General features: G+C 37.4%; 1 protein-coding gene across 1 annotated transcript; it reads left to right on the top strand.

The window, feature by feature from the left end:
• The first annotated feature begins 10,040 nt into the window (after nucleotides 1-10,040).
• Nucleotides 10,041-14,999, top strand: LOC113051338 (uncharacterized). Its single transcript, XM_026214989.1, has 9 exons — nucleotides 10,041-10,241; nucleotides 11,804-11,969; nucleotides 12,110-12,249; nucleotides 12,339-12,413; nucleotides 12,906-13,307; nucleotides 13,720-13,773; nucleotides 13,984-14,037; nucleotides 14,130-14,208; nucleotides 14,305-14,999. Exons 1-9 carry the CDS (start codon nucleotides 10,172-10,174, stop codon nucleotides 14,498-14,500), a joined length of 1,236 nt encoding a protein of 411 aa, XP_026070774.1. The 5' UTR covers nucleotides 10,041-10,171; the 3' UTR covers nucleotides 14,501-14,999.
• The last annotated feature ends 17 nt before the right edge of the window (nucleotides 15,000-15,016 follow it).

Genomic DNA, 15,016 nt, shown 5'->3' with positions numbered 1-15,016 from the left:
CACAGACTGACTCTAAGTTCACAGCCTTGACACTGAGCTCAAGAATGTGAATTTATTAAACCTATTCTTCCACACAGTTTTGATACTGGCCGCATGCAAAATAATGCAGCCCGTGGTCTTTCATTAACTTGTCTGGAAATGATAATTCCAGAAAAACAAATATCTTTTTAAAGTCTGGAATGATTTAAAAAAAAAAAAAAAAAAAAGCTTTACCCCTTTCTCAGTATATTCAAATGACTGAATTGACTCGAGAGACTTCTGATGAATTTCATAGGTAAAATGTTGAGGAAATTGCCAAGTTATTTAGTAGTTTATTGAGTTCCATTTAATCCACAAGATCCAACATGAAAACAAAGTGATAACATCCTACCAGCCACCTTCACTTTCTACCCGCACTTGAATCAGGAAGTGAACGTGTATCAGCACACATGAGGGCGAGGCCTTTTCAGCACACCTGAGTCAGCCACAGCACAGCATGTTCACACTGACTCACCATAATACATGAGGCCACCCTCCTCACCACAAACTAGGCCGTTTATTCCCACTTTTCACCTTGATAAGTGGAACACAATGCCTTTATCCAAACATATACATTTAAGTATTTTGTTCCTGCTTTATATTTAGTGTCTTTAGTATGTAGCCTACTAAAAAAATACACTCATACATATTAGGACAATGGACTTAGTAAATAGTAAGTAAATTTTATTTATATAGCACATTTAAACACTGCGTAGCTGACCAAAGTGCTGAACAGAGTATAAAAAAAGTACAATAATAATAAATAAATATAAAATAAGAATAAAACAACATGGAAGACAATATACAAAAAAAACACAGTGCTAAGATTAGATTAAAACACCTGGGAGAAAATATATGTTTTCAGCCTCTTTTTAAAAATGATTATAGAAGTTGCTAGACGAATATCCAGTGGCAACTGATTCCATAAGCGAGGGGCAGCAACTGAAAAAGTTCTGTCGCCCTTGGTTTTTAACTGTGACTGAGGGACATATAAAAGATACTGATCAGCAGACCTTAAGGATCTACTAGATGAATGTGGGATAATAACCTCTTTTAAATAAGAGGGGGCTTGATCATTAAGAGCTTTAAAAACAAACAAAATAATTTTAAACTGAATTCTGAAATGGACTGGGAGCCAGTGGAGCGATGTTAAGATCGGGGTGACATGGTCAAATTTCTTTGCTCTGGTTAACATCCTTGCAGCTGCATTTTGAACCATCTGGAGTCGACAAATGGTTGACTGAGGAAGGCCCAAATGCAATAATCTAAACGTGATGTGATAAAAGCATGAATGACTTTCTCCAAATCTTGAAACGACAAGAATGATTTCAGTTTAGAAATTATCCGTAGCTGATAAAAACTATTTTTAACAACCAAATTTATTTGCTTGGTTAAGCATAATTCAGAGTCCAAGATGACACCTAGGTTCCTGACCTGAGAAGAAACTGAGGGGAAATGATTGCCAAGTTCCTTAATAAGCCCGTTTCTCAATTTTTGGGGGAACAAAAACAATAATTTAAGTTTTAGCTTCATTAATTTGGAGAAAGTTATTTTTTAACCATTTCTTGACATCATCAAGACAGTCCAACAATTGTTGAATGGAATCAGCAGCTTTCAATGGGATATACAACTGGGTATCATCAGCGTATAGATGAAATGAAACATTGTGCCCTCTAATAATATTCCCTAATGGAAGCATATATAAGTTAAAAAGGAGCGGGCCCAAAATGGAACCCTGAGGGACACCTCTAATAATAGGAGCTGAAGGAGAGAAAAATTTGCCCAATGATACAGAAAAGGACCTGTCTCTAAGATATGAAGTGAACCACTGTAAGGCAGTACCCTTGATACCAATCAAATGCTCTAAACGCCAAAGAAGTACATCATGATCAACTGTGTCAAATGCAGCTGTAAGATCTAGTAGCATTAAAACAGCATTTTTACCAGCATCAACTGAAAGTAAAATATCATTAGATACCTTTAACGAAGCAGACTCTGTGATATGATAAGCAGTGAAGCCAGATTGGAAAGGTTCCAATAAATTTGCTGAATTTAAAAACAGGATCAATTGTAACTTTTTCTAACAGCTTTGACAGGAAAGACAGCTTATAGACAGGGTGATAATTATTTAAAGTACCTTCATCCAAACCCTGTTTCTTAAGCAAAGGTTGAACAACAGCATGCTTAAAACAATTTGGCACTAACCCAGCATCCAAAGATGAATTTATCAATACATGGATACTGGGGCCAATTTCAGAGAAAGATGCTTTTATAATCTCTGAGGGAAGGACATCAAGTGAGGTGGAAGTTATTTTTATTTGGTTGACCAGATCACCCAGATCCTTTAAAGAAACATGTTGAAAACTATAGAAGCATACCCGAGTAGCCAACAAATTAGATCAGATCTGGGAACTGTAAAGTGAAGGAAGAACGGATGGCAATCACTTTGTCAGAAAAAAATGTTAAAAAGTTCAGCCGAGGGTTCCCCATGAAATTGGCAACTCGGATTAATTATTGAATTAATCGTGGTAAATAAAATCTAAGGCCTATGAAGATGTGTGGCAATTAAATCAGAAAAATACCTTGACCTAGCAAATTTTGCAGCATGCTGAAACTTGAACAGACAAAGGAAAACAGTTAAACGATCATGCTTCCATTTCCGCTCCGCTTTACGACAGGCCTGTCTGAAAGAACGGGTATTATCATCAAGCCAGTAATAAGATTTTTGCTTTGGTTGTTTCAATTTGAAGGGTGCAATGGCATCTAAAATGTTAGAACAAAATGTATAAAATAAAGTAATCAAGTCATCGTGCCCAGAGGAAGACTCGGCAGCATTTAAGATAGATAATTCAACAGCATTAGCTAGATAACATTCACTAAACTGAGAAGCAAAAAGTGAGTTTATAAAACGGGAGTAGTAGCCAATAGGCATAATTAAAACACGAGAGCTTACAGCAGGGACATTAAAAACAATTGGCTTGTGTTTAGAGAAGGAAGCCTTTTCAATATTAACATTATCAATACGTGTCCCATATGACAATATAAGGTCGAGAGTATGACCAAGGACATGTGTTGCTTGATTTATGTGTTGACTTAGACCAAAGGAATCCAAGACATTACTAAATTCAGCAACAAATGGTAGACCTGGGCAGCATAAATGTACATTAAAGTCACCTAAAATTAACATATGATCATACAGAGGCAAGATAAAAGTTAAAGATTCTGAAAAATCGCTAATAAAAGCACTGTTTAGGTTAGGTGGCCTATAAATTAAGGCACAGAATAAAGTGGAAGTAGTTGATCCTAACACGGCACACTGAACCTCAAATGACGAATAGACTTTAACGGAAACTGTCCGTACATTAAGTGTCTGTTTAAAAACCATAGCAACCCCACCGCCCTTGCCAGCGGACCTTGGGGTACTAATAAAACTATAGGTCGGTGGACAGAGTTCCTTGAATACTGTCGATTCCCTAGCACTGGCCCAAGTCTCTGTCAAAAATAAAATATCCAAATCATGACTGGTAGAAAAGTCGTTTAAAATAAAAGTTTTGTTGCACACTGACCTAGCATTTACTAGAGCTATATGTTCAGATGAAATTCAGGTAATGAGGGCAGATCCATTTGAACCAAATCCAGTTGGCGAAGATTTAAACAGTTTATTCCTCTGTGGCGAATCCGTGATCGCGGAGGGGCAGGAGTCCGGGAGAATAGGCAGATGAAAAACATATCTATATTCCCATGAGTGTTGCGTCAAGTGAAGTCCTTCCAAGTTTAAAGTATCCAAGGGAAACTCTGATTATTGTATTGAGAAGGCAATTGTCCGTCTGATTCTCACTCGAACACCACCACGATTACTTCTCTTTCTGCGGTGCTTCCTTACAAGAGGAACGCAGGAAGGTAACCGGCGAGCGCACTCTAATGCGGGCTGGTTGAACGAGGATTGAAAGTGAGAATACAGAGCAGGACAAAATGGATGGAATCCCATACAGTTTTTGATGTTGAGCAAAACTTGGCGATCATAGGTCGACACTGAGTCTACACGATGCCAGACGAGCAGGACGAGCAGGTGCAACAGGTGCATCAGACTGTGAGAGACGGCATGCTGACAGGTACACTGGCGCCATCTTGGAATCTCGAATTACTGTGTTCATGTATTACAAAACACTTTTGCTGCTATTGAGATGGTATACAGGTAAAGTTAGGGACAGGATTCATGGTATAGTTAGGTTTAAACCTGGGTTGAGGGTACGTGCAGGCATATTTATTTAATTTAGGGTACATTCAAGCTGGCTGAATAGTGTGGCACTAACAACCTGTCCCTCAATGTGAGTAAGACAAAGGAGGTTGTGATGGACTTTAGGAGAAACTGTAGTGCAGCAGACCACAAGACCCTTCAGCGGACAGTGAACACAGCTGCAAAGATCATCGGTGCCCCTCTCCCCTCCATCCTGGACATGTTCTTTACACAGTGATCCAGCAAACCCAACAGTATCGTGAAGGACCACACCTATCCCTCCCATAGTCTCTTCCAGCTCCCACTGTCAGGAAGACGGTACCGGCGCATCAGACTGCTCGACAGCTTTTTCCCCCAGGCTGTGAAAGCCCTGAACTCTGAAACCCCACAAAACCCCCCTACCTACCTCCTGAAAAATGGACCATCTCACCTCCTACACCCCCCCCCCAACCCCCCCCCCCCCCAACCTTTCCACTTCACAGAAAAACTGCCTGAAACCAGATGTCACCTTGTAAATATAGTCAGTCACATGACAGAAATTCATAGGTAAGACTTAAGTGTACAGATGCAAGAAATACACACAGATGTTTCAATTGGTGTAGAAAACAATATTAAGCATTAACCATGTTTTTTTTTTCTTTGTACATTGAAGGTGGATCCCCACCCGCCATTATTTCTCTCTGTCCTAGCCGGAGAGACTAATTTAAAACAAAAAACAAACAAACAAAGGGCTATGTAAAAATATTTTTTGTTGATGTACTTTGTAACACAATCTAGTTGGACATTAAGTTTTGTGCTCCTTTTTTGTGGCATAATTACTAAGTTCGACTCATTTGCACATTCATGATGTCTTGGTCCTAAAACAACAATCCATTTTGGTGGTAAAGGATGAGAAAGTAACCTTAGAAATCTTGTAATATGCTTTGTCATTAGATAAATCAGGACTTTGGTCTGCTGTTCAATGCTGAAACATCCAACAAGCTTCTTGAGAGGTGGGAGACCGCATTCAAGCAAAATATCTTCAATGTCTCTTCAACAGCAGAAATGTGGTGTCTTCTCAATGCAGCAGGTGGGCAAGGATCTGAAAATGTTTGGCATTATTAGGGAGGATGTAAAAACTTCATATTTGCTCTGGTTACTTGTTATTGTGAGCACTAAATGTTTGTTTTTGTTTTCCCAAATTGCCCACCATACTCTAAACATCTGGCCATTCCTGCTGGGATCAGAAAGGACTTAGAGCAGGATCGACCACTTGCCTCGTTGTGGACAAGCGCATCATCCCTTTGCGTTGGAACCAGCTCCATGAGTGCCTTTTGAACTTTTTCAAGTTCACTAGTCTTCAACCTGTCCTACGTGGAGGAAGCCCTGATGTCAGAAGTGTCAACAGCTTGAAGTTCTACTATCCTTTTGATCTGCAGTGTTTATGTGGGTCAGATGATGGTGAATATATTGTATCTTCTTTTATGTTGGTGTAATTGTAACATCTGTGTTAAAAATAACATTTCAAATTGATACAGGGGTTTTATATTTTTTTACATTTATTTTTTTGAACAGTGCACACAGTTATTTTTAGTCGAATACAGATTATACTTAATTTCCTTACAGGAAATTAAGCCCCTTTCACACTGCAGTCGGACCATTTGCCGGAACATTGCCGGGTCGCCTTCTGTGTGAAATCAAACACGTCCTGGGATTGATTCCGGCATAGAACTAGGTCGGGGACCTAGTAAAATTGCCGGGTTCAAACCGGGACGAGCGCTGTGTGAACAAAAGCCAGATCTAATGCCGTTTCGTAGTGATGACGCACGTTATCTTTTACCGGCTGTTTTGAAGGAAGATCAACGTTCGTGACAAAAACAATATGTGCAAACTGTAATGAAGCAGAGATCAGTTACAGTTAGTTTCCTCACTTCCCGCGCTGAGACACTGAGATCGTTCACCGGCTTCAGTGAAAGTATAAGGTGCCTAACGTTTTCGACTCGTACATTAAACGTCACGCCCTGATGTCACGTGTCGTTAAGGGATCTTTACGGGTTGTGTGTGAATGCACGCACATACTCCGGGTAATTACTGGCAGTGTGAAAGTGCAAAATCCAGCGACCCGGGAATAATTGCCGGAACATTTTACCCGTGTATTTGACAGAATCGCAGTGTGAAAGGGGCTCAAGAGACTTATTTCCACACTAACGTAGTGTTAATACTTTTTAAAGTAAATTAATTTTTTAAAGGAAATTAAGTGTAGATTGACACAACTACTGTAGTTTCAACATTAACTTAATGTACAGTACAGACCAAAAGTTTGGAAACACCTCATTCAAAGAGTTTTCTTTATTTTCATGACTAAGAAAATTGTAGATTCACACTGAAGGCATCAAAACTATGAACTAACACATGTGGAATTATATACATAACAAAAAAGTGTGAAACAACTGAAAATATGTCATATTGTAGGTTCTTCAAAGCAGCCACCTTTTGCTTTGATTACTGTTTTGCACACTCTTGGCATTCTCTTGATGAGCTTCAAGAGGTAGTCACCTGAAATGGTCTTCCAACAGTCTTGAAGGAGATCCCCGAGAGATGCTCAGCACTTGTTGACCCTTTTGCCTTCTGTCTGCGGTCCAGCTCACCCCTAAACCATCTCGATTGGGTTCAGGTCCGGTGACTGTGGAGGCCAGGTCATCTGGCGCAGCACCCCATCACTCTCCTTCATGGTCAAATAGCCCTTGATGCCTTCAGTGTGACTCTACAATTTTCATAGTCATGAAAATAAAGAAAACTCTTTGAATGAGAAGGTGTGTCCAAACGTTTGGTCTGTTCTGTAAATGAGGGGGAAGGGAAAACTAATGGTGTTAATGTTGAACACTTACAGTGTTTTTACTGTATGCAAGTGTAAAAAAAAAAAAAGTAACACTATTTAAAGTGTTAGTTTAACTATTTAGTGTGGACCTATATAAACCCCGAAAAAGTGTTACTTTTCTCACTGTGGGTGTTACTTTAACACTTTCAATTTTGTTGTGAGTAGACAATTTTCACACAAACTGCTGTATATACTGTACATAATCCCACAAAAGACTTGTGTTTACATGCTCATGCACTAAAATTCATCTTGCACTGTTCCCCAGCCAGTGGCTTGACTTATGATGTTTCTCTTTGCACATGTACAGTTTTATGTGAAGCATTCATATAGTCTATATGTTTTTCTTTTTAAGTCTATGTATACCCTGTTAGCAACTGATGTAATTTTACAATACATTTTACAACAATGCACTGTATTCATGTTTTTTTATTGTAAATGCAAATGCATGATGGGAAATTGATGGACAGTCCTGTAATATTCTTGTAACTACACTGTAGAAGCATTATTTTACAGCCACCACCAAGCATTGTGAGATAGCATTAAAACAGGTATCTTTTTAAACATAAAAAAGTCCAGTTTTCTTAACGTTAAAATAAATTTTTTAAAAGGTATGATGTTCCTCAAACATTCTTTCAACTTAATTTTGATTTTAAAATTCAATATTCTAGGAATGTTGATTTGTAACATTCCAAGAACATAAAAAGGCCCAGTTTCCATATTAGTAAGTATATTGTTATTTTAAGGTTAGTAAAATGTTCCTGTAACATTCTCCCAGTCATTCAAACACCTGCTGTGTACAAGCACTGAAAGAAAGAGAAATAAGAACACAAACTACAACTTTCTTCAGCCACAGCTTTAGATGAACTGAAGATACAAGACTTTAAATCTCTAGATCTGAATAAACAACTCCACAAACAGCATCACCAGCTTCACTTACAGTAATACTAACCAGAATGATTTTATTTCTGTCATGCATCTACAGAAGTTCTTATTGAGAATTCACAGCGGTTAAGATGTTGATGTCTTATTGAAAATGTTTTTTTGAGATCACCCACAGTTGAGGGTTTCATGGGGACCTCCATGTCATTCAGAACCGAAGTTTCTCATTTTACTCTTCCCATTATCTGCTCCACATCTACCAGAAAGCCTTCAGTCTCGACCTCCGTAAGAATGTCTTCATGAGAAAACGGATAAAGGATTACTGCCAAAAAGCTTAAATTTTTTAATGACAGAGTGCACAAAATATATGTAGTATTCTCTTAATTGATAAAATTTTATATTTCTGAAGACAATTGTTAGATATAACCATAATTCCATCAATGACATGAAAAATGTACCCTAAATTATGGTATGACCCATGCATATACAGTATATATTTTACGAAATATTAATGTCACGCATACAAAAATAAATAAATAATAATAATAATAATATACACAGTAAATGAATTGCATCAAATGATTAATTTATTAGTTAAAGGCACTTAATATAACATGGGTCGAATATTTTACAGAATCTTTTAAACACAGTGACTTCCTTCAGTTGAACACATGAATCGTTTTATTTAGATCCTAAAATTGGAGCATGCATAAACAAACTGATCACTGAAACTCTACATTAAAGGGGGGGTGAAATGCTATTTCATGCATACTGAGTTTTTTACACTGTTAAAGAGTTGGATTCCCATGCTAAACATGGACAAAGTTTCAAAAATTAAGTTGTACGTTTGAAGGAGTATTTCTGTTCCAAAAATACCTCTTCCGGGTTGTCACAAGTTTCGGAAAGTTTTTTTCGAGTATGGCTCTGTGTGACGTTAGATGGAGCGGAATTTCCTTATATGGGTCCTGAGGGCACGTCTGCCGGAAGAGCCCGCGCTCCCGTATAGCAGAGCACTGAGAGCACAACAGACTTCACTGATCAGAGCGAGAGCGTTGCGAAATGTCACAAAAGGAGTGTGTTTTTGGTTGCCAGGGCAAGACAACCCTGCACAGATTACCAAAAGAGAAACAGCATTAAGGGACCAGTGGATGGAGTTTATTTTTACAGAGCATCAACGGAGTTGTGCAAGTGTTTGTGTTTGTTCCCCTGCATTTCGAAGATGCTTGTTTTACAAACAAGGTCCAGTTTGAAGACGGATTTGCACATCGTTTATTTCTTAAGGATGATGCAGTCCCAACGAAAAAGGGTCACGATCGTGTGTTGGAACCGCATGCGGTGAATAAAACTGCTTCAAATATCACTGTGTTGTTAACTTAGCTATCAGCGTGTAAGCACATCAAGTAAATAACATGCGATGTTGTCATCAAACTGCACTTTCCACATGTACAGCTTAAAAAAAAAAAAAGAGGACAAAGTGGAACTTAGTCATTTTCCAAAACCGCTAAGCAAATATATACAGTTTCAGTACATACCACATAGAGACTGATTGCTGATGCTGCTCTTGTTCAATTTCAGCCTCTGGATCTGATTCTGGATCATAAATATAAGCTGAATCTGACTGTTAGACTTGGTTTGTTTTGGTTGGTTTTGTCCTCACGTTGTCACAGCTTACAAACGCTATCAACGCAAAAGCCTACTGGCGCTTGTGATTCTTTAGCTCCGCCCACACGTCACGCCCCTAGCCGATCGTGTTTTTCCGGGAAAAATCGGTACAGACTATCTTTCTCTTATGAATATAATAAAACTAAAGACTTTTTGGAGGATGCAGTACTACTCTATAGGTACTAAAGATTAACAGGATATTGAGTGAAAACGAGCATTTCACCCCCCCTTTAAAACCAAAACTGTTATGCAAATGTGTCTGACATGTTAATGACTGTACAGACGCAGATAGAGAGCGAGTGTGAGAGAAAATGACAAGGGTGTGTTCTTCATAGCACCACCCATCATTGAGTGTGTCACAGAGTGTCTGAACATATAAAAGAGGCGAGGTACATCTCTAGAGGGCTCAGAAAATTACAAGGACTGGAAGAGAATCAAAGCATTGTAAGAACCATACCAGTTCAGGGCCAATAAACAAGTATACTTCCCTTTATCTAGCACATGACACAGCACTCGACATGTGGACTTTGTTACTTGTAGTATTTGTTTCTGGATCACCAGCTCTACTTCAGGCGGCACCGGTTCAGGGTGAGTGATGGTCAATGTGTTACTTATTTATCTCAGAAGTGCTTTGGTGGCGAGTGTCTTTACCTTGTAGTCATGGTCAAAACAGATTTACAATCACAAGATCAGGTCATACGTAAGATACTGATATGAATATAGTAGTGAGATTGTAACCCTTTTTGCTTTTCACAACAAAGGCTATATGGTTACAAAGCCCATAATTAATCTGCAGATATGACAATTTCAGCTGACTTCTACTGTTATCTGTGAGACTTTAAAGACTGCATCCATAGAGGAAAAACTGAATCGTAAAAGAAAATGAAAAGTTCCCACATTTCCACTAATTCGTTTTAATACATTTTCCAGTTAATCATGAGTACATAATTTTTAAATTTGCATTTCAGGAACGGAATAAATACATTAAAACAATTATTCTTATCAAAATCTTTAAAACAATCAGGCTGATAAATTGCTAATATTATTTTGTATAAAACTAAATAAACCCAACGAATAAATAAAATCAATTATTTATATGCTACAAGTGAAATTAGGTAAACTGCATATTTGAGATCTGATAAAAATGACATTTAACAGTATTATCAAATTATTAAAGATTAACTTATCGTTAGATGATGGCAAAAGTCATTTTAAGGATCCGATGAATGTGAATAAAGATATTTTGGAGCTCATCTTTTATTGTTTACTTTTAGTGCATTGTAGATACATTTCAGAATATATGGCTTAAGATAAAGTCCTAGGTTGTACATAAACTTGATATCTTTACCAATGAATTTTAGATCTGACAGGTTTAAACTGATATCAGTATGGTCACAGATAAGATAAGTTTCAGAGTAATTATCTTTCTACCCAGCTTGTTAAGTTTATTGTACATATAAAACATTCTCTCAGTTCCACATGAGTTTATTCATCTCATATGCCTCCTCAGGTTTTAACTTCATTGGAAAAATGATTTTCTTACCCAGTATTAATGTATTGATATCCAGTAAAAATATCTAAACATTCTAAAATCATGGTTGTGCATATGAAATGATTTTCAAATTGAAGTGAGTTTTTGATTAAAACAAGAAAAAAATATTTTTCGTTTTTTTTTTTTAAGCATCATTTTGAAAAACCTAATATATTAATTCATACAAAACCTAATAATTTTAAGCAAAACCTAATATCCTAAGTCATTTAGCCTCTAAAGTAATGCATTTGGATATCATGACAGTCTGGAAATCAAGACCAATAAAGAGTCTCAATCCATAGCATACCTGGTTTCTTCTAGCCACATTAAACTCACTCATTATGCTGCACACTATTTATCACTCGTTCCACTAATTGATGTCTTTAAAATTGTATGTCAGTGGATTACAGATGGCCTAGATGTGTTACAGATGTGCTCACGTCTGCACATGCAATGAGTCATTAAGGGATTTATCTAATGATACCTAATGTTAAACTGCTCATTCATCACACACACACATCTAGCCCTCATTTACAAACTAATGGTTAGTGTGATCACACATGGAAAACAATTAAAGATTTCTGATTTTGAATATTCACATTAGTTTCCCTTTCGACAGGTTCCAGTGGCAGATGCAGTTTTGCCGGTGTTTCCCTTTTTGAGGGAACCAGCCGTTACTCTTTTACTTTCCAACAAGCTCTGGAATTGTGCCAGAGGTTTGATTACAAACTCGCAACACAGGAACAGGTCAATGACGCTTATAAAAAAGGCTTGAGAACATGCAGGTAAAGAAAGCAGGCTGTGTACAATAGCCTTTAGCCTAGAGCTAAATAACATGTTCAGACGTAAAAGCACTTCTTTTGATATTGTTTAATGGCAGTACTTAAAAGTGATTTTTTAAAATTAACCCCACACCTTTGTTTAGATATGGCTGGATAGATGGGCAACACGTCATGTTCCTCCCACACGTTAATGGTCCGAACTGTGACTCCAGTTCCACCGAGATTACCATCCATCCTGAAACAGCAGGATATCTTTCTGATGTCTACTGCTTTAACCCAGCAGGTGAGGGGATCAAGAAAATGTGGTATCTTACTGAGAAACACCATAAAAAGGCAGGTTTTGTCTTATTGTCTGATTTCCCTCCTACAAAGCTGCATCACTAAACTGTGAAGATACTGGTAAATCGAACTCTGAAGACTTAACCAATGGAAACACAGCCACAGCAAGTAAGTTCCCTCTATAATTCCCTGCAGTACCTAGAATTAGATTTTGATATCATGTGCTTTTATTGTAGACTCTTTGCCTTAAATGGCTCAGACTTTCGGTGCCTTAACTTAACCTTTTGAGTTGAGGGTGTGTATTGTGAAGAAGCAAGACATGCAGCAGACATACAATTCATTGTTCATTATCCAACCACACCTAATCCAAAGCATTAGTCATATCTCTGTGACCTCATGCATGTTTTATGCACCTGCAGTACTACAAAGTAGAAGGAACAAAAAATTGCTGATTTCATTTGAATTCTCAGGAAGTGATTCCTTGTTCGTTATTGGTTCCTGTTTAACCATTTACTCTGTACCAACGTATCTGCGTGGTTTAACTCGACATTCCACTCCTTTATTTTGCTTTGGAATCGGCACAGAAATGCAAAACACTGATGTATCATAAAAAAAATGTAAGCTTTTTGGCAGTAATGCTTTATCTGTTTTCTTACGAAGATAAAAAATCGCATGAAGACATTCTTACGGAGGTCGAGACTGAAGGCTTCATAGTAGATGTGGAGCAGATAATGGGAAGAGTAAAACGAGAAACTTCGGTTCTGAATGACATGGAGGTCCCCATGAAACCCTCAATTGTGCCTGCCTTGGAGGAAACCCCTACAAGCATGCCCCGTTTTGTGAAGAGCTCATCCCCTGTTACCTCCCGCGTTTTGTTCTTTGATACAGAGGGCAGTGGATCAGCATCAGATAATGACCCATTGATTAAAGATCCTGAGCATATTCAATTAACAACAACAACGATTGCCACAGACGCAACTCAGAGTACAGACAAGGCAAATGATATCAAGGAGCCTCCAATTCTTCCAAACAAATCTCGAAACATAGGCTTCAGTAATATAGGTAAATATCCTTAACAATCCTAACCCTTATATAATGGATATTGTTGGGTTGACGGGGGATCATAAAGGCCAACATAGTGAAAGTGAGAATTGTGTGGCAGACATGTGCATGGTTTCTATGGAAGCCTGTTCCACTTCAGAGTAAAAAGAAAAAGAAAAATGTAACTTGAATACATTCTTAGTCTTAATATTTTACAGTTTGACTTTGTATGGCACAATATGACTATATTTCAACTTCTAAGCCAAAAACATTTAGCTTCCATGGGATTTTTGACAATAGTTATATGAATAACCTGCATTACAATTAATATTAATATGGTGTGGTACATAGCATATTTGCTTAATGTTGATATAGATTTTGTAATTATGTTAACATATAATACAGTATGCTAAGTCATCAACTCTTATTACAGATGTGCCTTCTGAAGTCCCACATATTGGCCAAGTAATGAAACATGAACCATCTAGTAAGTTCTTTCACAGCCCTGCAGCACTTCCAATTACCTTTTTTAGTCTAAGCCAAAAACATTTAGCTTCCATGGGATAGTTGATGTTAGTTGTTATAATTAATATTAATATTGCGTGGTACATAAGGTATTTGATTAATATGTTGATATAGATTTTGTAATCGTGTTAATATATAATACATTATGCTAAGTCATCAACTCTTATTACAGATGTGCCTTCTGAAGTCCCACAGAGTGGCCAAGTAAAGAACGATGGACCATCTAGTAAGTTCTTGCACAGCACTGCAGCACTTCTTGACTTTTCATTCAACTGACATAATGTAATCTGTCAATTTACCATTTTCTCCCTTCTACAGCCTGGCTGATAATCGTTGCATTCTGTGTTGCTGTTGGAGTCGTAGTATGCATACTTGTTGCTATTGCTATGAGAGACAAGTAAGTTTGTTATTGTTGTTATTGTTGATTAAATTCATCACATTCATCTGCCACAGCAGCATGGCTTCAGTTTACTAAATGTAAGTCTTACTCTAGGTTGTTCGGACAGAGACAGAGCAGAAACCTCACAACTGAAGTGCACAGCAAAGACTGCAGTAAATCAGAAAAACTGCCTCTGTCAGAGAAAGAACAGGAGATAGTGGCACTGATGAGTGTTGCGAAGCTGAAGAATGGTCATATCGAGGACATTGCTCCCTGTCTGGAAGAGCGTGAGAAAGAGTATTTAATGTAATGCTTTAAATCCTGTGTATTAATAGGTCTGAACTCTTTTGTACTTTTTATTTGCACTAGTGATGTTTTTTTTTTCTGCTTAGAGTCGGATTTTTTATGCAATTTGTTTTTGTTTTTATTGCTTTAGAATTTAAATGCTTCTTGTATTTCATGTCTTTTCTAATATAAAGTTATTTTTCTTTTTCTTTTTCTCAGTAATAAATAAATGCTTATCTCTTACCGAATGATGGTTAATAATGATATGGTGAGAAAACATTTTTATACTGGGTTTCATCTGTTCGTAGGTACTATGTACTGTGTGAGATATGAAGCATTTTTTAATGCTAGACATGGCCCGTGTTTTTATTTTATTTTATATAAATAGAGAAACCCAAGCAGTTTGTAATGCAATTAAGCAATTGTAAATCATTTAATTTGTTAAAATACCCATGAATATGTATTTTGTCAGCTCTCCGAGCACATTTATGGTAGGATGAGTCTTTCAATAAAACATGAAATTTAAAAAAGGTATGGGAGC

The sequence above is a fragment of the Carassius auratus genome, chromosome 32 (assembly GCF_003368295.1).
Source record: "Carassius auratus strain Wakin chromosome 32, ASM336829v1, whole genome shotgun sequence".
NCBI lineage: Eukaryota > Metazoa > Chordata > Actinopteri > Cypriniformes > Cyprinidae > Carassius > Carassius auratus.
The sequence above is the reverse complement of the archived record's forward strand: the minus strand, read 5'-3'. Positions and strand labels throughout refer to the sequence as shown.